The sequence below is a fragment of the Candoia aspera genome, chromosome 18 (genome assembly GCF_035149785.1).
Source record: "Candoia aspera isolate rCanAsp1 chromosome 18, rCanAsp1.hap2, whole genome shotgun sequence".
Classification (NCBI taxonomy): domain Eukaryota; kingdom Metazoa; phylum Chordata; class Lepidosauria; order Squamata; family Boidae; genus Candoia; species Candoia aspera.
In genome coordinates, this window is record NC_086170.1 from 177,296 (window position 1) to 200,758 (window position 23,463).

The window sequence follows — 23,463 nt, forward strand, 5'->3', positions numbered from 1 at the left end:
ACTCGAATAGAAGTTCATGGGCTGTGCTCAGCTGGTATTGCAATTTTCACCCATCCCCAATTGGAAAGTAAGTATGGGAAATGGTTAGAGCCGGGGTCGGCAACTGCAAGCCCGTGCACAAAATCTGCCCCCAGGCTACTAAGTTCTCTGCTATACCTAACCTTTCCCCTTGCAAAAATAAAATAAAATAAAACTTTAAAGGAAGGAAGCATTCATCTCTGAGTATTTCCTTGCAGCAGGGCTTTTGTGAATCGGTATTTGGGCAGCAGAGAAATTTAACAAACAAATAAATTTTATAATTGTCCCATGGTGACACTCTTATGCTTTCAAAATTCCCGCTGTCTCTCCCAGTTCTACCATAATTGACAAACATTTGCCATTTAAAGCCACAGGTCTCCTGAGAAGGGCTGACAGCCGCAGGCCTGTGTTCATGCAGCACAGACGAGTTAGTGGCTGAGGCTAAGCATGGTTAGTGTTAATCCTGGCTTGCTTCGGAGGGATAAATCGTGTGTTTGTTTAGTTTTCGGCTCCATTCATCCTGAGAATCTGAGTTTAAGTCAGGAGTCCGGTGACGTGTGTCATGTGGATGTGCCAACCAAAGTGAGGCTACCCAGCCCTTCAAAGAGGTTAGCCCAGACCCTGGAGAGACCCTCGGTGTAGTTCTTCCAAAGGACCGACTTTTGCCAACATCTTTCTCCTGCCACAGGCTGGAGATCAGTGGCCACATGCCAGAAGCCTCCTCTGCAGGTTCAAAGCTGCAAAGTCACAGGAAAGCTGCCCCCAAGGCTGGGCACCCCCAGAGGGCACTGGGCACTGCCCACATTGACACCCTGGTTTGGTTAGCAGGGGGCTTAAACCCCAGTTTAGTTTCCTTGCAGCCTAGGGGGTTGCCAAAAGCTCACGGAGGTGGCTTGGTTCCCCCAACCCAGCCAAAGAAGGCAAACATTTGCCTTTGCCCATTGGCACTGCCAAGCAACCAACATCACTGGGTGGCTTCCTGCAGCCCTGGCTCAATTCAGGTAGTGGGCCTGTGGTGGGGGGCAGGAACAGCCTCCCCACAAGACTCCCAGGCCCGACCCTCCTGGCTCTTCCTGCAGGCCTTGGCCAGGACCGGAGGGCAGCTCAGCATCTCTGCTTGTGAGAATGGGGTGGAAGGAATGAACAAATGTGCCCGCCGCCTCCCAGCCTCATCTACTTTGCAGGGTTGTTGTTCGGTAAAACCACGTGGTGCTTTTACACGGGGTACTTCCCTACCTACCCACCCCGCCTGGTCATCCGGACGGTTTCATCGCTGCCACCTGGGGATTTCGGGGGCGCCGAGGGGCAGCAGAGCCGGACCCCGCCGTCTCGCGCCCGCCGAGCAGCGGAGCCCCGATGCCCGCCTGCCTCCTTCCGCGCATTTGCACACTTCATGCCGTTTGCATGCCATGCTGCCCCCCCCCCCACCCTTTTTCTCCGGCTTTGACTCTCCACCAAGAGGGGGAGCACAAGATGATGCGACGCGGAAGGGGACGGCCCCCCTTTTCCAGTTGCTATGGGAACCGTCTGGGTCATGCCTGGCATTTTCTCTCCTCCTCTCCCCCACCCCGGTGAGTCCCAGGGCGGGGGGGGGGAAGGCGGGACGGCCAGCCCAGGCAGCCCCCGCGCTGCCATTGGCGGGGGCGGGCACGTGACGCCCGCTGGAATGAACCCCTGGCATTTCTCCGCTCTGCGGCGCGCGCTGGTCGGGCTGCGCGGCGGCTCCGCTGGCTGGCGGCTCCCCCGGGGCTGCTGCGCGGGCGCGCGGGGGGGAGGCCCGCGCGGGCACGCGGAGGGCAGGTAAGCCCGGGCGCGCGGGGGGGCGCGGCTGTCATCGCTCCTTCGCGGGCGGGGGGCGGGACCGTCTGCCACCCGCCCGCCCTCCCTCCCTCCCTGTGGGCGCTGCTGCTCCGGGCCTGGCACTGCCAGGGCGGGCGGGGGGCTGTCACGGGCAGGCGCTCGCCCGCAAATGCCCCGGCCCCGAGCAGGCGCCCGCCGCCCGCCAGATGTGCCGCACCGCACTCCCCCAACCCTCGCGGGCGCGTCCGGGCACATCTGGCGGGCCGCCCGCCGGGGAAACGAAGGGGGCTCCGCTTGCTCCCGGGCAGTGCCGGGTGCCTGCCGGCCAGCGGGAGACTTCGGCCCCCATCCTCCCCAGCCTGGCTGCGGCGAGGGATTGTGGGAGCGGTAGTCCCATCATCTGCGGGGTCCGCCGCTGCTGGCCGCCGTCCGGCCATCCCGGCTTGGCCAGGGGTGGGAAGGCCACCCGGAGATGCCGCCTCGCTCTTTGGGGATGCAAGGCTCAGGGTCGTGGGTTCACATGCACGCGCTGAAGCCCGGAGGGCTGTGCTTTCTCCGGCAGAGGTGGGACCGAACCGCTTTTTCCCCTCGTGGGTAAGGATGATGAGAGTTGTGGTCCAGAAGGTCGAGGCTGGTTGGAGCCGAGCAAACGTCTCTGAGCCGGGGGGGGGCGGGGGAGGAAAGAAACAGTTCTCCTCTGTGGCATCTCTGCAGAGGAAGGCTGCTCCTGAATGGGGAGGCTCTTCTTGGAAGGCCATTTATAGCAATCAGTCGAGGGTGATTTTTTTTTTGGTGGGGGGGTGAGCGACTTGTCCAAGAAGCCACCTACTGAATAGATTTCCTGACACCTGGTGTTCAGGACAGTGACTGATCCTGGAAGATTTATCCTGCCTTCGGAACCCACTGAGCTGTCCTCTGCAGATCTCCTCAGCTCCCTCAAAACTCTCTCCTCCGTGAGAATCTGGGCCCTCTGTTCCGAACTGGGGGTTCTCCAAAGGTGATCCAACTACAATGCCCAGAGTTCCCAGCAGCTGGGAATTTGGGGGGCTGTTGCCTAATGTCTGTGGAGGGGGTCAGGTCTGGGGAAATTTTCCCCCTCCTATATGTTTCCCTGACACCCTTCTGGGACTGCTGGGGCAGTCCCCACGTCTTGTGGCGGAGAGTTCCGTCGCCGCCGAATTAGCCATGGACACGGGCCCCTTTCCTGTCATGCGGCTGAACAGGGCAGCTTCCTTTATAAGCCTGTTCTTTGCGAGAGACCGCCATGGCGGTCTTCTTGTCTTCAGAAACCCACGTGTGTGTGTGTGTGGGTCTGGTGGCTAGCCGGAACCGAGAGTTTGCCCTCGCTGGTGCGCGGATGTGCCTGTATCGGTGTTTCAGAATGAGACAGCCGGGACCAACTGGTGGGAAAGCCCCTGCTTCAGAGCTATCCGGCGTTGGTGCTGGGCCAGCCACTTGCTCGCAGCCTCGCCGTCGCTTCTGCGCTGCAGGGAGGAGAAAAACACAGACTTTTCGTGCAGGGCTTTTTCGCCAGGCGTCCGAGCCGCCCTTTGCAGCCCAGGGCCATCCCAAGGGGTTGGGACTACATCTCCCAGGATTCCTAGCCAGCTGGGGGATTCTGGGAGTTGCAGGTGGGGAACCAGAAGCACTAGACAGATTTGTTTTAGACAAACCATCCAAAGCAAGGAGACCCAGAACAAAAATGGAAGTTGCGTGTGTATCACCCTGAGAGAAATACAAAGATTTTTCAGGCCCATAGACAAATGTCAAACCATGGTGTATTTATTTGTTGGCTTTAAGACAGAGTAGCTCAGGAGAAAGGGCAGTGAGGTTCTGCCATCCTGAGATCAAACATAATACAGGCAGTCCTCGCTTAATGATGGTAATTGGGACTGGTGACTCCATCGCTAAGCGACGCGGCCGTAAAGCACGACGTCACGTGACTGCGCCAACTTACGGCAGCAGTTGCAGCAGTCCCAGTTGCCGTTGTTAGGCGAATACTGTGCAGTTGCAGCATCCCGCAGTCATGTGATCACCTTTGTGACCTCCTGCCGACTCCCCCATTGACTTTGCTTGTGAGAAGCCGACAGGGAAGGTCACAAATGGTGATTGTGTGATCTCAGGATGCTGCAACCGTCGTAACTGCAAGCTGATTGCCAAGTGCCTGAATCATGGTCATGTGACTGTGGGGGACGCTGCGATAGCCATAACTATGAGGACCCATCATAAGTCCCCCTCATTCAGCACCGTCGTAACTTCAAATGGTTGCTGAATGAGCAGTTGTTCAATGAGGACTACCTGTAGAGAGAGAGAGAGAGAAAAGTTGATTCTTACCTGGTCACCTGTAGCAAGCAGGACTAAGATGCAGGTAGTCCTCACTTAATGACCAAAATTGGGACTGGCAACTTGGTTGTTAAGCAAAGTGGTCGCTAAGTAAAACCGCAACTGTGCTTATGATCTGATTTCAGCTTTCCTTTGCTTTACAGACCTGTGAAGGTCATAAATGCGAGGATTGGTCACAAAGTTACTTTTTCATCACCATTGTTCGCAGTTGCAAATCATCACTAAACAAGGCAGTCGCTAAGTGAGGACTACCTGTATAGGTAACCAGGAAAGTAAAATGTACACATTTTTTGTTTTCCTTCCTGCTTTAAAGCTTATTTTGTGTAGTGGAGCGATATGCAGGGCAAGTCCACGGGCGTCACGCTTAGACTCTTGCATGTAGAGAAGAGAATCCAACATCCAGAATCTGCGTTTGATCAGAAGACAGCCTGGGCAAATTTTGGCCAGTGATTCTACCTTGCAGGATTGTTGTGAGGGCTGAAGCTGGGAGACTCCGTGTGTCCTGGGGAGAAGGAGCGGAGGATTTCTCTCCCGTTTCCTCCACGCACGTGCTTATTCCTAATGAGCTGCGCGGTCCCTTGTGGGAAACAAGCTCTTGAAATGGAGATGAGATTTGGAACGGGGCGGGGGCAGGGGGGGAGAATTTTTAATTTTTGCCCGATGCTTTTTTCCTCCTTGACAGCTCCCCCCTCCTACCCCCATATGGGAAGCTAATTATCTTGCACCAAGGGATGACAACAAAGAATGCTGTGGCGCCTGGAAGGCCGGCGCATTCACGATGGCACCTGCTTCGGGGGGGGGGTTGCCAGAAAAGCGGATCCGTGAATTGCGGCGCCCTCATAAATGTCTGGGTCTCTTTGGGGCCTCTTTGTCACGGACGCTGTAGCTGAAAGGGTCGAGGGCCACTCGGCACACCCACCGTGCCCAAGCCCCCAGCCCCCTCCTTGGCTGCAGCCCCCTCTTGGTGTGCCAGTCGCATCCCAGCGATGCCTCCACTGTGCCGCTTCCCCTCTGCTCAGCTGGACCAAAGTGCGTTTTTCAGGTGTACGCCAGCCCCAGGTTCTCTGCCGTCGATCCTGTGCAGCTTGCTGGGGAATTCTGGGGGTTGAAGTCTGCCCATTTTAAAGTGCCAAGGTTGAGAAACATGGCTCTAACTCCTTAGTATCTCTTTAGTTTTTCTCATGTTGGAAAGCAGCAATGTTGGACCCAAGGCACCCACAATTTCAGTGGCATGTCAGCTTTGAGGATGGGGACAAAGACTGACCCCTGCGAGGTCACTGGTTTTGCCCACCCTTGTGATGTGACTGGGGTATTTCTTCCAGCTGGAAAGCCAGAACAGTTGGTTTGTGGAGAGAGGCGGCCGGCAGGCTTCTCTGAAGATATGAGGTTGCGGCAAGATTTGAAGAGTGCCTTATTTGCAATGTAGCATGGCGGATTTGATAATCTCAGCCAAAGTGTGTCATGGTTAGCTTAGCAGCAGCCAAGGATGCCGAAGAGCCTTTAATACAGTAATGAATTTAATTATCAATAACGGTTACTTTATTTCACCGCAAGGAACTTTAAAATAATAACCCCAAGGGGAAAAACCAGTAGTGCAGGGGCAGGGATAATGAAAAAAAGTTGCTGTTATGTGACTTGGTTCGGCTGGAATGTCCCCCTGTAATGTAACTTAGGAACTGGTGCTTAAGTTTTCCTCCTCCCTCACCATCCCTTTTTCCTTTTGTATTGTGCCTTTCCGATTGTCAGCTTTCCCGGATTTGTCTTAATTTGCTTTATGCGATCTGCTCTAGCATCTTTGTGGCCGAAGAGGACGGTTTTGGGGTATACAAAAAATTGCCCCTTTTACACCCAGCAGCCTTTTATTCAGCGTTTCCATGACCTGGGATGTAAGTAAACAAAGGATGAAAAGCAGCATCTGGCTTAGATTGCACAGCTATGATAAATTTCTCTGATGTTTAATGGTCATTAAATTGCAGCAGCAGCTGGCCAAGCCTGGGTGGAAAGAAGGCTTGACTATGAGATGCACCAGGAGCTCTTTCTGGAAGAGTTACAGCCAGGGGCTCAACCAGAAGTGATTTGTGAAGCCAAAGAGCTTCATAGGAACCCTTTTCCTGCAGGTTTGGGGAGACCCCTCCCTCTTACAAGTTATCTTGCCTGCCTGCCCTTTGGGGGGAACGGGTAAATTGGGGGTGGGTGGGTTATGGAGGGATTAAAAGTGGGGCCTGCCTTGCAGAATCTCAAAAAGCCTCAGAATTGTAAAGATGCAGTACAGGTAGTCCTCGCTTAATGACCACAATTGAGACCAGAATTTCAGTTGCTAAGCAAAGTGGTCATTAAACAAATCCAACCTGATTTTATGACCTTTTTGCAGCGATCATTAAGCAAATCACCGCAGTCATTAAGCGAATCATGTAGTTCCCCATTGATTTTGCTTGCTAGAAGCCGGCTGGGAAGGTCAAAAATGGTGGTCACGTGACCACAGGATGCTGCGATGGTCATAAATGTGAAATAGTTGCCAAGCGCCCAAATCATGATCACATGACCACAGGATGCTGCAACGATAATAAGTGTGAGTACCAGCTGTAAGTTGTTTTTTTCAGCACTATTGTTAAGTCTGAACCGTCACTAAACGAATGGTCATTAAGTGAGGACTACATGTATTGTCTGCAAACAGGAACAGGAAGGAGAAATCAGGTGAAATAAAAATAATTTCCCCTCACTTCTTCTAGATTGGTTGGGATCCCACTCCTTTCGTCCCCCAGCATAGCCTTTGAAACATGTGGAAATTTGTGTATTCGGCTGTGGAAATATCTTTAAAGAAAGGAAAGTTTCTAGCCCTCATGGGGTACTCTGTCTTTGGTGCTCCGTCCTGCCTGAGTCCAGTGTGGGACTCTCTCAGACCCTAACTGTGCTGGTTGGGAGTCCGTGGGATTTATAGGGATTTCCTGGAGGTGGGGGGAGAGCAACTTGCAGACCTTGGAAGGGTGAGCCGAGGCTAGTTGGCTGTGAAAATGCCATGGATGTGCCTAAAGTCGGAGGACTCAAGCTGGGGCCTTTAAGTGGGGAAGTTGGTTTTCCTGCAGACGAGCATCTCAGGGTGCAGGGGTGGGTGTTAAATATGACCCTGACAGGTGGACTTGGCCAACCTAAGTTAAGGAAGGCTTATCTGTGACGGTTGGCCATGATAGCTAAAGGAAAATCCAGGTTCCAAGATGGTGCCCCAAAGCTGTGCTGATTCTGCCTTGGCACAGCTTGTCCTCCTAGCAGCTCTTGTGTAAGAATGACCCCGCCTCCCCACCAATTTCTATCAAAATATTCTTAGCTTGTAGGCTAGGAAAGATCTCAAACGTCACCCAGGAGAAGGAGCTGTTAGTGGGATCAATGAATCGAGGAAACTTGGTCCAAAGCTCTGCTTTTCATGAGAAGGACGAGGGGGGTCTTTCAGCCTCTGTGGGGCAGAGAATCCTGCCCAAACTGGGCTCTTGAATTCAGGACCACCATGCAGGGCATTTCCTTCATTGGTCTGGTGCAACTGCTTGGCCCCCAATTCTTCCTCACATCCCCAGGTCAGGCACCCCAATTTGATGCTTTCAACGTTACCTGAACTAACTCTGCATTGGCACCGGGTATGATAGAACCATAAATTAATGCCATACGCCGGGCACGTAGGATACGCTAAGCAACCTTTGGAGGCTGGATTGCTGGTGGACCCTACTCATTGCAGTTGGCATCCACAACTTCCTCTTCTTCTTAGCTTGCACTTCGCTTTTTTAAAAGCGCACCCTTCCCGGGTCTTCCCCACATGGGTTGGTCCAAATCCCCATCCTGAATTCTCCCATGGGGGGGGGGGTAGGAATTTGGGGGACTGTCCAGCTGGAGAATGTAGCACCAACCCATTGAGGGAAGACATGGTCTTTTGCAGAAAAGTGTGATGGTGATGATTATTGTTATCGCTATTAGGGAAAAGGACTCCTAAATTCAAATCAATTTATGTCTAATGCCTCCCCCCCTTCTCTTTATCTTCCTTGAATGGCTAATTTATATGCTAATGAACCCGCTGGAAATCAGTGAGTCCTGCAGATCGATACAGGAAGATTCGGTGGGGCAGAGTGACCAGTTAATGGAATCTTTTCCAGGCGACGCCAGCAATAAAAATGAAACAATTAGGGGAGGATAAATGGGCTGGCGTGGGGGCGGGGTGGGGGCTGAGTGCTTCCTATTCCAGTGGCATGAATTAATGCATGAACCCCTTCCCGCAGCCTTCTCCTTCCTTCTCTTCCCTGGGCCCTGTTCGCCTTTTCGCCCTTTTTTCCTCCGGGGCTGGGTTGCCCCGAAGCGTGCCCAGGCGGCGACCTGGGCATTAAGTCTGCGTTTTTGCCGAGAGATCCGCGACACAAACTTTATAAACTTCGCAGTCCATCCGGCTGATCCGGAGGCAGGAAGTCCTCGCTTGGGTTGGTATTTATTTCTGCAAACGGGCTGTGGGTGTGTGGGGGGTCGATTTCTGCATCTCCGGGGGTTCGGAATTCACCTGCAAAGGTGCCCTTTTTCAGTTGGGGTTTTCGAAGGGTGCGCCCGTCTGCGCGAGGCAAGTTGTTCTGGGGGGTGCCCTGTGGCTACATTTGCCCAATTCTCCGTGGGCACCTTCCTTACGCTGGCTGGTTTCGGCGGGATGTTAATTCCCTGGCATGAAAACCCTTGCGTTGGTCTCTCACCCGTCCCCGGCAGAATAATGCTATGCCGCTTGGCTGACCCTGTGTGATTAAAAAAAAAAAAGGGGGGGGGGGAGATAAGACCCTTCCGAAACTATTTGCATGAAATACTGCAGTCAAAAACGCACGGCTTCGATTGGCCGTTGCTAGGAAATGCCATAATCATCTGGAAATTAGTTCTTTATTTTCCCCCATCCGCCCTCCCCCTTCTCCATCTTTCTTCCTAGCCCGCGAGTAGATATTGCCGGTGGTTGTGCTGAGAAAGGACGAACAAAGGCGGAGTGGCGGGATGAGCCCATGAGACAGACCCCCCCACAAAAGGTGGCCGTGCAGCGCCTTTCGGGCACCACCTCGGAGCATCCCTCGGGGGTCTCGCAACCCCGGCCTTGGGAGGCTGCTGGGATCTCCCCCTTTGGTTAGGATCCGATGTGGGGAACAGGAGGCTCTGGAGCCCCTCGGGGGTGGTGCAAGATTGAGGGGCACCGCCAGGGGGGATGAACGGGGGTCTTGGCCCCCCTCGGCAGCTGCACCCGCTTTCTGACTCATGCGCTGCAAATGCCAGGATCCCTGAAGATGCCCCGGTCGTGAAGGTAAGGGGCAAACCGGTGCTGGTGGATTGGGGAAGCAGGGGGTGACACCCCTGCCCACTCGGGACCCCCACCCACTCTTCTGCAGTGTTTTCTTTATATTCATGGGGGGATCTATGTTACAAGGGTACAAACGCTGGCATGTCTGGATGTGGTGGACTTGTTTTTTGTTTGAAAGAAAACTGGGGAGTTGTTTATCTAATTGCACAGGGCAAGCTTCTAGACCTCATTGTGGCGAAGAGGAGACATTTTAGGCAGTGGAGGGTTTAAAACTGCAGAGGGCTTTGAAATTCCATGAGGGGAGGATCTAGGTTTCTATACAATGCTGGTTAGGGATGAGGTGGAGTGGGAAGACCCGGGTTCAAGGAACAGGTGACATTGCCTACCTCACAGGGTTGTTGTGGTGGGGAAAGATAGGTCTTGTACTGTACTTAGATAGAAACACATCCCAAATAAAAATGGTGAGAGGACCATCTTCATTTTTCCCTGAAACTTTCTTGGAAGTGACAACCCCACCATTGTGGAGATTTGCAGGTTGTGATTCCCCGATCAAGGCAAGGAGGTGGTTTCATTTTGTTGACAAAAATTACCTGGGGGAGGGGGAGGATTTAAACATGTGAATGCTCTGGGTATTAGGTAGGGTTCTTTTCCCATGGGATCTATGTGGAGGCTGTGGTACATCAGACAGGCCAAAGGGAAGTCACAGGGGGAGAGAGAGAAAAACGGAAAATAAAATTGTAATCCGGCTTGTGAAACTCACTGCCACCAGCTTCCCACTGAAGTAGATCTTAAGACACCCCGGGAGATCCTTTGAGCTATGAAATGCCACGCACGTGTCTTCCCAAATGAAGACGAGCGGGGTGGGCTACGAGACCTCCATAGACTGCCAGGTTTTGCTTATCTTCTTAGGGAGGCGGTGACTACAGCTCCCATCATCCCCTGCCCTTGCCCATTGCAGTTAGGGCCAAGGCAAGGTGGGGTCCGATGTGGGGTGGGGTGGCTGGGCAGGAAAATGATTATTTAGGAGGAAAACGATGGGGTTTATTTCCTTTCGCTATTAGCTATTAGCAGACGAGGGGGGACTGCCAGTTAGTCAGGGGGAGCTTGAATGTAGCAAAAATCGAGTTTCTTCCCTTTCCTTGTGTGTGTGTGGGGGTCCTGTGCCAACCAGCCCCTTGGCCTTTCTCTCTCCTCACAAAATTGGTTTTGCTTTGCAAACTCTACAGAAAAATTGCAGGCTATCCTGCTGCACAAGCATCATCCGGGCGCGACTGAACAGAAATGGCCCAGGCGGCCTGGGACTACAACTCCCATAATTCCCAGCCACACGAGCGGCCCATCCGCGTTGGGTGGGGGCAGCTGGAACCCTCCCTTCCGTCGGGGTTTGGCGAGGGGTGGCCTGCCCGTCTCGAAGATGGGTGTGTGGGATCCGAACTCAAGACTGGACCCTTTTCTCTCCCTTCCTGCAGGGTCTGCTTCACCGTTCTCACCCGGCGCCCGGCCTGTGGGCTGTTCTGGATGGTCGCCATGGAGAACGAGCAGCTCCAGACACCGCCGCCAGTCAGCAACCCGGGGCCTGCAGCCACCACAGCCACCAGCAGCAGCAGCAGTGGGCGCCAGGCGGGCCCCCAGATCTCCGTGTACAGTGGGATCCCCGACCGCCAGACGGTCCAGGTGAGGGGAAGGCGGCCAGTGGCCGGGCCTGAGGGTGGAAGCCCTAGAAGGCCAAAAGGGCGAGAAGGAAATGGATCGTGTGTTCCCACCAAGGGGGCTGATGCGGTTGAACTGGGGAGGAGGGTCAGACTAGATGGCCTTTGAGGTCCAACTCGGTGACTTCCTGGGATGCCCCCTCTTCAGTGCTCCTCAACCGGCGGACATGAGTTGGGGGAGATCAGGGAGGTGGAGGGTGTTTCTTGGCCTCTTGTGCCTCCCAAAACAACTGAGATTCATTTTTGGAGCAATAGGTGGGGCAGAGGAAAAATGTTGGAATGGCAAGGTAGGGGGTTTCATCGGGAAGAGCTCTTCCGCAGGGGAAGAAGATGCCCCCCAAAGTGGTGAACTCTCCTTTGCTGGAAGGATTTGAATAAAGACCAGAGTGGTGGATTCCTGCCCTGAGTGGTGGGTTTGGACTAGATGATCTCCAGGCTCCCTTCCAGGGTCCTGTGACAAAGTCCAGGAGGATGCTGATCTGGAATTGGTTGGTAAATATTGCCCTCTAGTGGCCCTTGGAAGCACTGGCACTATGTCTTCATGGCCTGGTGCGCCAAATACAGGGCAAGTGAGCCACGCAGAAGTAATTAATAACATTAATTAATTAAGAAGCTGCCCAAATGAAATTATGATCTGATTTATACCTTGCTTCACTTCTCTCTCTTCCCCTTATTATCTTCCTGCCAACCTTGACAACAGTTCTGTTGCTGTGCTCTGTGTGAGTTCTCTTTCTGAATGTTCCTCCTTATTAGAATGGGCTGGACATGGTGTTCCACATTCTGCTATAACATTGTTGGTTTAATTTTGGCTTGGTGTTCTGTGCAAATAATGTGGTACATAAACAACGATGAACGGTTGTAGTATGCAAATCACTGTGGTATGGAAATCATGGTTTCCGCCATGGCATTCTGGGTCTCTCAGGTCACTCTGGCTGATTTTCAAATCACGGTTACAATAAACCAGGTCTTATTCTGGCCCATTAGCCTGCTAGTTGGCCTGGTTCACACATTAGGCTAAACTGCAATCTGTTTGGTTTTGGCTTAGCATGGGTTAGTCATTGTGGCTTGTTCTACAAACCATGATTAAACAAACCGGCTTGGGATGATGTGTAGATTCACCCATAACTTTGTTGCGCCTCTTCGCTGTCACAATCCAGGTGGTCTAATTGCAATCCACTGCTTCCAATTACCTAATTGGAGAGCCCTTTGCTGTCTCTCTGTATGAGTTGCTGATTTTAGCATGCAGATTGAACGTGGATCTCTCTGTTTTGGAAATAAGTTGTGGAATGAAGCCCATCAAGATTGCCTCTGTTGAAATCAAGGATATGTCCTGGTCCAAAGTCCAATGTGTCTTCTGTCTGGGAGGGGAGGAGACGGCACGGCACGGCTGTGGATGCTCTGCAGGGAAACGGTGCGCTGTGGAATGAAAGGAGGCGGGGTGAAACTTCTGATGAAACTTCTCCCTGCCTACCTGCTTTTAATTAAACATAAGTAACTGGGAAATTGTTCTGCTGCCAAGCAAACTGGCGCCATCAAACATCATCTTCAGGTGGAAAAAGAGAGTTTGGGGTGCCTCCTGGGCCCGTTTTCCTTAAAAAATGAAAACGGCAGAACATTGCAGGGACGTGTTTCCACCTGCTCAGAGCATTACTGGAAGTGGGGATAAGGCCTAACTTTGCCTTTGGGAAAATGGGCATTCCTGGCTGAGCATGGTGGCCATTTTGTGAGAGTGCTGGAGAGAATCCGAAATCCTAGCAAGCTTTGGGATTTTAGTTTGTTCAGGGTCAGATCCAGCTCCTGCGTTTGTTGTGGAAATGCGGCACATTCAAATACAATTCAAATACATCGGAAAAATGCGGCACTCTCATGGCCCTTCCTCATGGAAAGCTCTCATTTTTGGACGACTGAACTTTAAAAATAGCCAGTAAATCTGAGTTTCAAGGAAACCAGGCCTCTCCTAAAGTTATGACTTTGATTTACCTTCGAACACTGCTTGGCTGCTGATTAACTCAAGCTTAACAATTTGCTTCCAATGCTTTGCTGCCTCTGAAGTTGCACGTCTGTTTGAAGAATTGGAGAACTTGATCGATGTTCCTAGCCCTGTTTTTAGAAAAAGGGGAAGAAATTGGATGAAACCGATGCTGATTAACGATACAACGGCTTCACGCTGTTGGACATTTATGAAAATGTTTAAGAAGGAGGCGCTGCATTTTACAGCGGCCCAAATCCCCCAGCCACCAAACCATGTGAAATTGCATTCCTCCACCAATGGAGAATCTGTTTCCCCAACCTGTTGGACTACAACTGCCATTATCCTCCAGCAGGTATGGCTAAGGAACATGGGAATGATGGGGCATGTAGCCACAAGGCTGGGAATGGGTTGCAAGGAAGCACCAGGTGAAGTTTTGCAAAGATGGACTTTTGGAGAAGCTCAGCCCTCTGCTCTTGTATGTGTGTGTGTGTGTGTGTGTGTGTGTGTGTGTGTGTTTGTTTCCTGGAACGGGTCTGGAAGGAGAGGGCAGCTGTTAGATGCAGCAACTTTATTCTTCCCACCTTCCTTCCCTCCCTGGCCGGCGACTTGCGCTGATACAGCCAGGGATCAAACCTTTGTCCCTCTGCTTTGGGCCTGGAGATGGGAGGCTCTGGAGAGTGTTTAGCGCCTCCCCCACCCCACCCCCGGGGTTTAATCCTGCCTGACGGTTTGCTGCCTGTCGATCCCCATCATTGTCCTGCAGGAAGGGCCAGGCGCCACGGAGCTCTGCTGAAGGACGAGAGCGTAGGTACTCCATTTTCTTTATCCTGGAGCTTCTTCAGCCAAGGAACCCCACAGTCTTTGTGTGTTTCGCTCTAGGGGATAAAAGTGCAGCATGGGAATGGCATTGTCTGTTTGCAGCGTGGGCAAACCCCATCTTGCGATGCTTTTCTTACTGGGGGGGCACTGCCTGGGTTGAGCTGGTTCCCTGGAGAGGAAGGTCAGTGAATGTCCAATGTCTGCACAATGCTTTGCAGAGATTCCCCACCCAGGTTTTGGTTTAATGTGGATCATGGGGGCTTGTTTTCATCGTGGTCTTTTGTTGGGGAGCGAGTCCCCCGCCCTCCCCCTCACTTGCTGAATTCACCCGCGTTCTGGGTGTGCACAACACATCCACTCTCAACGAATGAAACAGGTGGTGTTTGTGCTACACACTCAGCCGTGTACACGTGCATGCACACTCACACACACATGCTTACACATGCACACAAGCCAAATCAGAGTTAAATGCTAACCAAGCTTAGTGTAGGCTGAAAAGCAACCCCTTAGTCTTTCGCTGATCTGGTTACATATCCCACCACATGTGGTTTCCAGCCGAGGGAGGCGTTGCTCGTGCACGTTGACAGCGGTTTGACGGTTTTGTGACTGTGTCTCCAAGTTCCCTGCTTTTTTGGGGTGGGGGGGTGTTAGTGATGGGAACGGAAGACTCATTGAAATTACAACTCCGAGAATCTACAACTGGAATTCTGGGCGTTGATGTTCGAGGAATCCCAAGAATGCAACCTTAACTCTTCTGTTACTTGGTCCCGCCTGGCTCCAAACTCAACTTTGTCTGGAAGCGGGGTACGGATCATGGGAATGTTGGAATTGGAAAACTTTTCTTCCCTTGGAATGAGCCATAGAGTGCCCAAATGGCTTCTCTATAGCCATCAGCAGACTTTGTAATAGTGTAGATATGCCTGGAAGAAGGAACAGCCTCTTAGATCAATTGATGCTTCTAGTGGCTGGTAGTTCCGCTGTCCCAGATGATCTCCAGATCATAGAATGGCTTCATACAATTTCAGGTGGATTTGATCTGTGCGTTTTAACAGCTTATTACTGGAGGTTGACTGAGTTTGCTGCTTTCACATAACACCCTTAATTATGTAATTAGGTTGGTTTATGTTTCAGTGGATTGTGCAAATCCAGAAAATGCATGTGAACGTTGCCACTGACGTAACTTGGGTAACAAACCGAAGTTCTAACAAGGCATGTGGCTATAGGCAGTTTACAAGTTAGCAGTTCCTTCCTTAGGGGGTTTGCTCACCTGGAATTATAGTTACAATTATGCTTAGAATTATATTATTATAAGCAGCTCAGTACTGCAATTATTATATGTTCTACTGTGTGGTTTTTTTCTTTCCTAAATCACTTAAGCATTATCTGTTTTGACCAGGAAAAGAAATCAAATAAAAACATGAGGGTTTCTTACAACAAAGGGAAGGAAGGGAGGTTCAGTTGGAATCCTGACCCCCCCACCCCGAAAAAATGGATGCCACTAAAGGCAACGTGAGTGCCGCTGTTGAAACAAAATACATACGAGGTTCTTTAAGTAGCATTGCTCACTACCTGCTCTTCAGGCATCAATCCCGAAGTGACACGCAGGGGAATGAACCAAAGATTTGCTTTTGATTCCCCTGGTGCATGTGAGAATGTTGGCACAAGGTGAAGATGATTGATGACCCCCTTTGATAGGTCCCAGGACAGCTTGGAAATTCCTTACAAGGTCAAAGTATTAAGGCCCTTATTGAGGCTGGTTAACCTTTGATCTGACCCTCCTCCTCTCCCCCACCCCATTTTGGGTGGAGGGCGAGGAAGCTGTAAGATGTTTAGATAGGATCTCTTTCATTAACTCCCGCTTCTCCTGCGATTCCCTGGACTTTATCTGTGTTTCTTTGTCTGCCTACTCCCAAAACACACACGATTTCAAACGAGTTGCAGGGGAAAAGACGGAGAGAGGAGAATTTGTGCTAATGCAAGGTTTACCCCCCAAATCTTTCCTTTGAGGTGCTGGGGAGAGAGGACGCTACCACCGCTGGGGTTTGCAAACCGTTGTTTACAATCTAGTGTGTCTTCCAGCTGCCTTGTTTTGCAGCCCGTGGTTTACGCAGCTGTGGCCCAGCAGAGATTCGTGTGGTGGACCAGGGTTGCTCAGCATCTCTGGTGCCACAGCTCCCCCAATCCGGGGTCTTTTGGATGCCTGGCACTTCATCTCCTAGGATCCCCAGCCACTGAATCATAAATGAACCACATGAGGAAGATGCAACATTTTCAGAGCTCTAACCAAAGTTCAAATCAGCCAAATGTAGCTTTTTCCATGAATCCTTCTCCTCGGTCTTTAACTGATCTGGCCAAGGATCTTGGATGTTATTGATGTCTGCTGCACTCACACATTCTGTGGGTCAGCAAGCAGCCCAGACAGACGGAAACCAATTCATGGTGTCTTGCTTTATTTTATCATATTTTATTTCATTGGCCATCCCAATCGCAACCAACTCTGAGCAGCGTCTAATTCTCCCTCCATCACTGTGCCTCAAGACAAAGCAAAGGACAGGTAGTCCTCACTTAGCAACCACAATTCGGACTGGCAGCTCCGTCGCTAAGCAGCAAATTGTGTGACCACGACAGACTTACGATGTCACTTCCCATTCGGTTGTTACGTGAGACATCAAGTGACCGCAGCTTCTGATTTTACTGCCGGCTTCTCCATTGACCATGCTTGTCGCAAGCGGGTTGCAAAGCACACAAATGGCAATGATGTGACTGCGGGACACTGCGACGGCCGCAAATGCCCAATTGCAAAGTGCCCGAATGTGGATCGTGTGACCGTGGGGGACGCTGCACCAGTCGTACATGCTAGGACTGGTTGTAAAGTTACTTTTCCAGTGGTGTCATAACTTCAGACAGTCGCTAAACAAGGTTGTCGGTAAGCAAGGACTACCAGCCAACCCATCAGAACCATAACGCCACTGTGGAATAGTTGCAATAGGTTCTAGGTAAGCCATGCCAGCTGGGAATTGCCTTTGGAATGGCAAAAGTTTGTGACTCTTCCTGAATACAAGCCCTTAGGAGGGGGTGGGAATCTCTGTGTTGGGGACAAGCTCTTGCAAGTCTCCTGTCTGGAGAGGCCCTCTCCTCTCTTCATTGTCTTGCAAACCCAGTTCCCCTTCTCGGCAGGTGATCCAGCAAGCTTTGCACCGGCAGCCGAACACAGCCGCCCAGTACTTGCAGCAGATGTACGCCGCCCAGCAGCAGCACCTGATGCTCCAGACCGCCGCCCTGCAGCAACAGCACCTGGGGAGCACGCAGCTCCAAAGCCTGGCTGCCATCCAGCAGGTGTGTGGCTCTGGGGAGATGCCGCCGGAAGGCAGGGACCAGGCCTGTGGGGTGGTGGGAGAGTGGGGAAAAGCCTGCCAGAAAAGGTTTGTCTTTGCCTTGTTCCACCTTCTTGATGGCAAGAAGGCGTTCATTTTCAACAGTTCTTTCAACACTGTTAGGTAGACCAGCTCAAGAAAGAGCCACTGCTTCTTCCAAGATTCCAAGAATGCTACTTTATTGTAGTTGGGTATAATAACAGAAACTTGAGTTTCTCTCTACTTCATCTTATACCAAGCAAAAGCAAAGAAAGCTTATTCTGAGCTTCTTTTTCACATTTTCCTCTTTTTCCAGACGGTGTAACCATTTCTCCAAGTTCCTTCTTAATGGTTCTTTCACATCTCCTCCAAGATACTCTCTAAATTCCTTTACCAACAGAATATTTTGAGAAGAGCTGGTTTTTGAAAGGGTCATTTGAAACCTAGCTATCAATATACTACTAAAACTCTCGTGTCTGTTTGATACTTTGTAACCATAACTGGGCAAAACGGTGCATCATAGGGCAACAATTTTTGAACCAAGGTACCTCAGATGGGCTAACTTACAGAATGCATCCAAAATCCAGGACCCACAACTCCTGTGGAATTGAAATTTGGCAATTTTTTATAAAATATTTTATGACATAAAAATTATCATAAAACATTTTATGACATAACACAAAATGTCATCAAAAATTTATTGTGGTCAATGTTTGACTGTGCTATGCAGTTCAGCGTTGGCTACTTTCCAGGTAGATACATCTCTCCCTGAATTTTTAAGAACTTTTCCAGGGAAGGCAGTACATTGGAAGCTCTGCCATTGTTGAAGGCATTGAGGGAACAGGTAAGGAAATATCTGTGAAACGATAACTCAACGGGTCATGGGTCTAGTAGCCTCTAAATCCCCTGTCTTAGTGGCAAAAAAAAAAGAGAACAAAACTAATAATGTCATCATTTCCATCGAGGCAAGCCAGTATGAGCACGGAATAACAATCTTGTGCAAATGATGTGAATTATGCAATTTGTGTCTGTTGCATGCTGTTGTCATTGTGGCTTGTATTGGCTACAAGCTTTCAGCTTTCACTGCATCGGTGCCCATGGGGGGCAAGCAGGGGCAGGTGATGAAAGCAAAGTTGTGCCAACATGATGCAAGCATGTCTTTGTGTATGCTCACTATGACACCGCATGCCCGTGCAAAAGGAGCAGACTTTGCGGTGAGATAGCAGAATGCTGCTTTTGTTATTTCAGTGGAAGTGAAAGGTCTTGCAGACACTTTAGCTTCCCAGCCTGGTTTTTGCAGCCCTGGAAAATGCAGCGGTGGGCTTCCAATGTTGGGATTGCAGTACAATTTTGGAAGTTCGACTAAAAAAAGGAAGAAAATAAGTTGCTAAATAGCTGCCAGGCCTATTAACCGCCCAGAGCCCCTCCTCAGGGGGGAATGGGCAGTGATAAAAATTTGACAAATAAAAATAAAAAAATTAAAATAAATAAAATTAAAGATAAAGAAAGTAAACAAAATCAAGCAGCCCAGCCATTTAGAGGGCAGTTCTGGCAGCCCTTGGGACCAGCAGAAGATGCTAGAAGCAGAGAAGTTTGTCTCCTTGCTAATGGGAAATATCCCCATCTGCAGTCAGGAGGAGATTTCTCAGTGATGGAGAAGAAACCTTGGCTCCCTTCCGACCTGTCTGGCAATAATTTCCTATTCCTTTTTCCAGGCAAGCTTGGCAGCCAATCGGCAGAGCGTCTCCTCGGGTTCCAACGGGGCCACACAGACCCCCTCGCAACAGCCCACGGTAAGGCAGATGGGCTTTGTGGTACCTGCCTCGGTTTCTCTCTAGTGGGTGAGGTCCCTTTCCAGCCCGGGCCTGGGACCTGGGCTTCTACTCACTTGATTGCTTACCTCTCGCTCCAGATAAACTTGGCCGCTTCCCCAGCAGCAGCCCAGCTCATCAACCGGGCCCAGAGTGTGAATTCCGCGGCTGCCACCGCCTCGGGCATCGCCCAGCAAGCCGTCCTTTTGGGCAACACCAGCAGCCCCACCTTGAGTGCCAGCCAGGCGCAAATGTATCTCCGTGCGCAGATGGTAAGCGATCGGGCCGTCGTGATGCTTCGTTCTTCATCGGGGCCCGCAGGGGTGGCCCGCGGGAGTTGCGGGCAGGGTCCCAGTTTGGCCAGAGGAGGGGACGGGCCCTGCCATTGCAGGGGAATGTCCAGCAGGCTGTGACTGCACCTGGGCAGGGAGTGACGCAGCGCTGCCTCTCCTAGCTGCTCGTCCGCCTATCGCGGACAAGCTTGCCAATTCTGCTGTTGCGACGCCATGGGGAAAGGAACGCGGTTGGCAGCTTCAGCCCCCCGGGGTCCTCCAAGCCACTCAGTTAGACCCCTCTGGTCCTGGTTCGAGGTGACGAGACCAGTTCGCGATTCTTCCCGGCTGTTGAACCTCAGTGGTCCAATGGTTTTTTCCCTCGCAGCTTTGGACTTCTCAAAATGGGGGTGGGGGGCTCTCTTGCCAAGGAGTTGCCTTTGAAATGGCTGCAGCCCTTCCCTGCAGCATCACCAACGCTGCCCCCCCCCCCGCCCTCCCAAAACTTAGGAAATCAAACTTTCGGGGCAAGTTGGCCAACTCTGAAATGCGTACGTGGGTAGCCTCCTCATGCATCCAAGGGCAAGGTGGATGGCATCTCCCCTTGCCTGCTTGTGCCCTCTGCCTGCCGGGAGGCATCCCAGGCCCTGGCTGAATTGTACCCGGCTCCTTTCTCTGCTGGGGTTGCTTGGCTGGGATTGGCAACGGGGTGATGTACAAGGGGACGCGTTTCCTGTGATTTTCAGGCCCAGCAGAGCAGTTTAATGCAAGTAGCTAGGAGCCTAGGGCGTGCTGTTCCTTTGTCCCCTCAGCTCATCTTCACGCCCACGGTCGCCGCGGTTCAGCCCGAGGGGACCAGCAGCGCCATGCAGCCGCCCACCACCACCACACCTCAGGTAAGGGAGGGTGTGCTGGTGGGGGCTGGGAAAGGAGGGCCAGGGCTGCTCTTCCCAGAGGACACGAAAACCCGCATGGGGAGAGCCCCTTAGGACGTCTCCCCTCGGGAGTCACCGTAGATGTTTCCGGTTCATCGCTTGCTTTTCCTAATGGTTCATCAAAATTCAGCCATGACCTGAAAGTGGTGCTTTTTCAGGCTTTCCATATTATTAGACACGTGCTATGTGCCTCTTGGGTAGAAAAGAGCGTCTGACAACCCCTGGTCTCCGTGCCTTGCTGCTTCGTCTCCCCACTCCCGTTTTTAGCTCTCCCCTCCCTCCAAGTTCAGAATCTGCAGCAAGTGCGGTCTGTCCTCTTCTGAGGTTTGGGGCCACCTCTCTGCATGGTTGGCTGCTCTGGAGATGTCTCTGGTTTGGAAGAGAAACCAACCAGGCCAGGCACTCATGCAGAGGGGCAGGGGTTCTGTGGCCTCTGTTCTGTTTCTGCTGAAAAATAATTGAAAAAGGCTTTAGGGGGATGGAGGGGGACAAGTGCAGGGAGCCTGTGGTCCTCCCCTCTGGACGTTGGTGAGGGAGGTCTTCCAGCATTCAAGGCGGGGCCCATGCAGCCGAGGACCTGGATTGATGTCAGTGGAGGACGGGGTAGAGTGGCAGATCACCCTCATCCTTCGCTGACATCAATCAGGGTCCTCAGGCACTCAGTGAGTAGCAGAAGGCTTCCCCCAACGCACAGACCCGCTTGTCTTCCATCTCCTCCTGCAGGTGCAGAATTCAGCCCTCCGCACTCAGCAGGCGGTAACCCAGGCTCTGAGCTCCTCCCCGGGCCAGCAGCTGCCCACCTTGGCTATCAAACCTGCTCTGAATAACAGCAGCCATTCCTCTTCCACCTCACCCGCTGCTCAGGCCAAGGGGGCCAAGGAAGGCCTGTCTGAGCTCCTCTCTGAGCACCTTAGGAAAAGTGAAGGGGGTGGGGGAGGCAGCAGCAGCGGTAGCAACGGGACGGCGGCCGCCTTGGATGGACGAGGCAGCACCCTCAGCCGGACGGGCCCTCCCACCACCACTCAGCCACTGGTTGCCCCAGGTGAGTGCTTCTGAAGGTGGCAGGGGCCAGAGGAAAGGGAGGGTGGTAGAAGAACCCGGTGAGGTGGCCCTGGCTGTGGGATTCTTTGTGGGGTCCAAGGAGTTACGGTGCAACATCAAGAGGGTGAAGTTCCACTTTCCCTAAGTGGGAAGTTGTGCACAGGAGTCTTAGGGAACCCCTTAGAAGAGCCAGGAAAAGAACATTTGACAATGGGGATGGATTCCCTATTGTAAATTTAGATTAGAATGTTTTCTTCTTCATCTTCCTCTCCATCCTCTTTTTTGTTCTCCCTCTCCCTCTTTTCGGTTAAGTAAACAAAATCATGCTTCTGCCCAAAAGAATGAGCACCAAGGGATGCCGGCAGCTCACTTGGCTTCTTATGGGCAGGAGCAGTGTGCAGTCTTGGTGGGAAAGTGATGGATTCTTCTGTATGCTTTCTCCAGCTTATTCTCAAGTCCAGACTCAGCCGCTTACACAGCAACAGCAGCAGACCCAGGCAAAGCCCCTTCAGCACCAGTTTGTGATCCAGCAGCAGCTGCAGCCCAGACCTCCCCACCTGCAAGGCTTTCCCACCCCGGCCCCCAGCCTCAACGCCCCCTCAGCCCACCTGCCAGCCTGCCAGGCCCCCAGCCAGCACAAGCCGAATTCCAGCCAGACATCTCAACACCCCACGCACCCTTCTGGCCCTCCTGCACTGGGGCTGCAGCGAACAGAAGGCGGCCCCCCAGGGCATCCCTCAGGGTGCCGAAGCCACGCGGCCCAGCACAGGTTCCAGCACACGTCAGCTGTCATTCTTCAGCTGCAGCCTCCGGCTGGGACGGTGAGTTTGTGCAGGGTGGAGGTAGAGAGTTCCTTGGCGGGGTTTCTCCCCTTGAATTCCAGGGACTCTGGGCATTGTCTCATCAGCCTTCGATGTGGAGTTTTCTTACTTAGAATCTGAGAGTTGGAAGGTTCCCTTAAGGCCATCCAGTCCATCCCCTGCTCCAAATTGACAGGTGGCTGTCCCGGGCTCCACTTGGACACATCCAGCAAGGGAAGCCCAGGTTCTCGGTTCCACTGCCAAACTGTCCTTATGTGAGCTGGAATTTGCCTTCCAGTAACTTGTGAAAACGTTGAATCCAGCAGCCAGTTAAATCGAGGCCAGCCAAGAATATCTCTCTTCTGGTTTCAGCTACAAAGCCGAGACTGGAAAGAATTATACGGAAATCTGCACGCCCAAAGATGTAAGCTGTCTTAAGCTAGTGCCAGAAAAAGTGTAAACCATACTGGTGCAAGATGGCCCTCCCCCCCCGCCTCTTTTTGGCATATGATCCTCTGAAAGCTGGAGTGTGGGAAACAGCATCTTTTAGGAAAAGTTCCACGTGTGTATTCCAATTTGCAAGAAGAACGAGTTGGGCCAACTTTTCCCCCCTAGAAATCGGAAGGTGCATTGGTTTCGTGATTCAGCCCAGAGCTGGAAGGAAGCAGAAAGCTCAATTCCTCTTGGTTTTTCTCCTTTTGGAGCACAAAGATGGGTTTATTAGAGGGAAAAATGTATCTTTTATTGCATCGTCCCAGTTTGATCAACGAACATCTGCAAGCCACTGGCCATCTATCGTACGTGTGTGTGCGTGCACATGTGAATGTACAGATATGTACCAAGCAGGCAATAAAAGCAATTAAAAAACAACTGCACAGACAGCCCATCCCCCATCATTATGATTTTAAACCCGACTGATAGCTGTCTCTTTAACAAACCATGAATACTGAAACTTGGCTTATCTTTGTGCAATTGAAACTGTAATGCCTGGAATTGTCAGCTGGCATGGACCGGTAACGTCTGGAGGAGAGGACCAGGATCCCATCTTGCAGATCTGAAAGGTGCCCTCCACGGATGCTGATGGATCGGTGGGATCTGCAAAGCTCTGGCGCTGTCCTGTCCAGCGGTTGGCACGAGCATCTTGGGTTGCCGAAATGGGAAAATTGCTCTGCCTACTTGCATTTTTGGACCCTTCCTTCGCTTCCTTTCTCTGTCTGCAGCTGCCCCTCAGCGTCCAAGAGGGTTCCCGGAAAGACACTGTTCCCGGTCTTCTTGTACCCGAGGCCACCTG

General features: G+C 52.0%; 1 protein-coding gene across 1 annotated transcript; it reads left to right on the top strand.

Moving 5' to 3' along the window:
• Window positions 1–9,367: 9,367 nt before the first annotated feature.
• Window positions 9,368–22,313, top strand: LOC134507139 (polyhomeotic-like protein 2). Its single transcript, XM_063317625.1, has 9 exons — window positions 9,368–9,463; window positions 10,370–10,434; window positions 10,930–11,134; window positions 17,138–17,296; window positions 19,029–19,106; window positions 19,226–19,396; window positions 20,143–20,292; window positions 21,055–21,373; window positions 21,817–22,313. The coding sequence occupies exons 1-9, from the start codon at window positions 9,368–9,370 to the stop codon at window positions 22,311–22,313; spliced, it is 1,740 nt and encodes a 579-aa protein (XP_063173695.1).
• The last annotated feature ends 1,150 nt before the right edge of the window (window positions 22,314–23,463 follow it).

Bases quoted from the DNA above. Each gene is read 5' to 3' on its own strand.
- LOC134507139 (XM_063317625.1), top strand. From the start codon at position 9,368: ATGAACGGGGGTCTTGGCCCCCCTCGGCAGCTGCACCCGCTTTCTGAC. The intron at 17,297-19,028 runs GTGTGTGGCTCT...TCCTTTTTCCAG, and splicing joins GCCTGGCTGCCATCCAGCAG to GCAAGCTTGGCAGCCAATCG. The intron at 21,374-21,816 runs GTGAGTGCTTCT...TGCTTTCTCCAG, and splicing joins TCAGCCACTGGTTGCCCCAG to CTTATTCTCAAGTCCAGACT.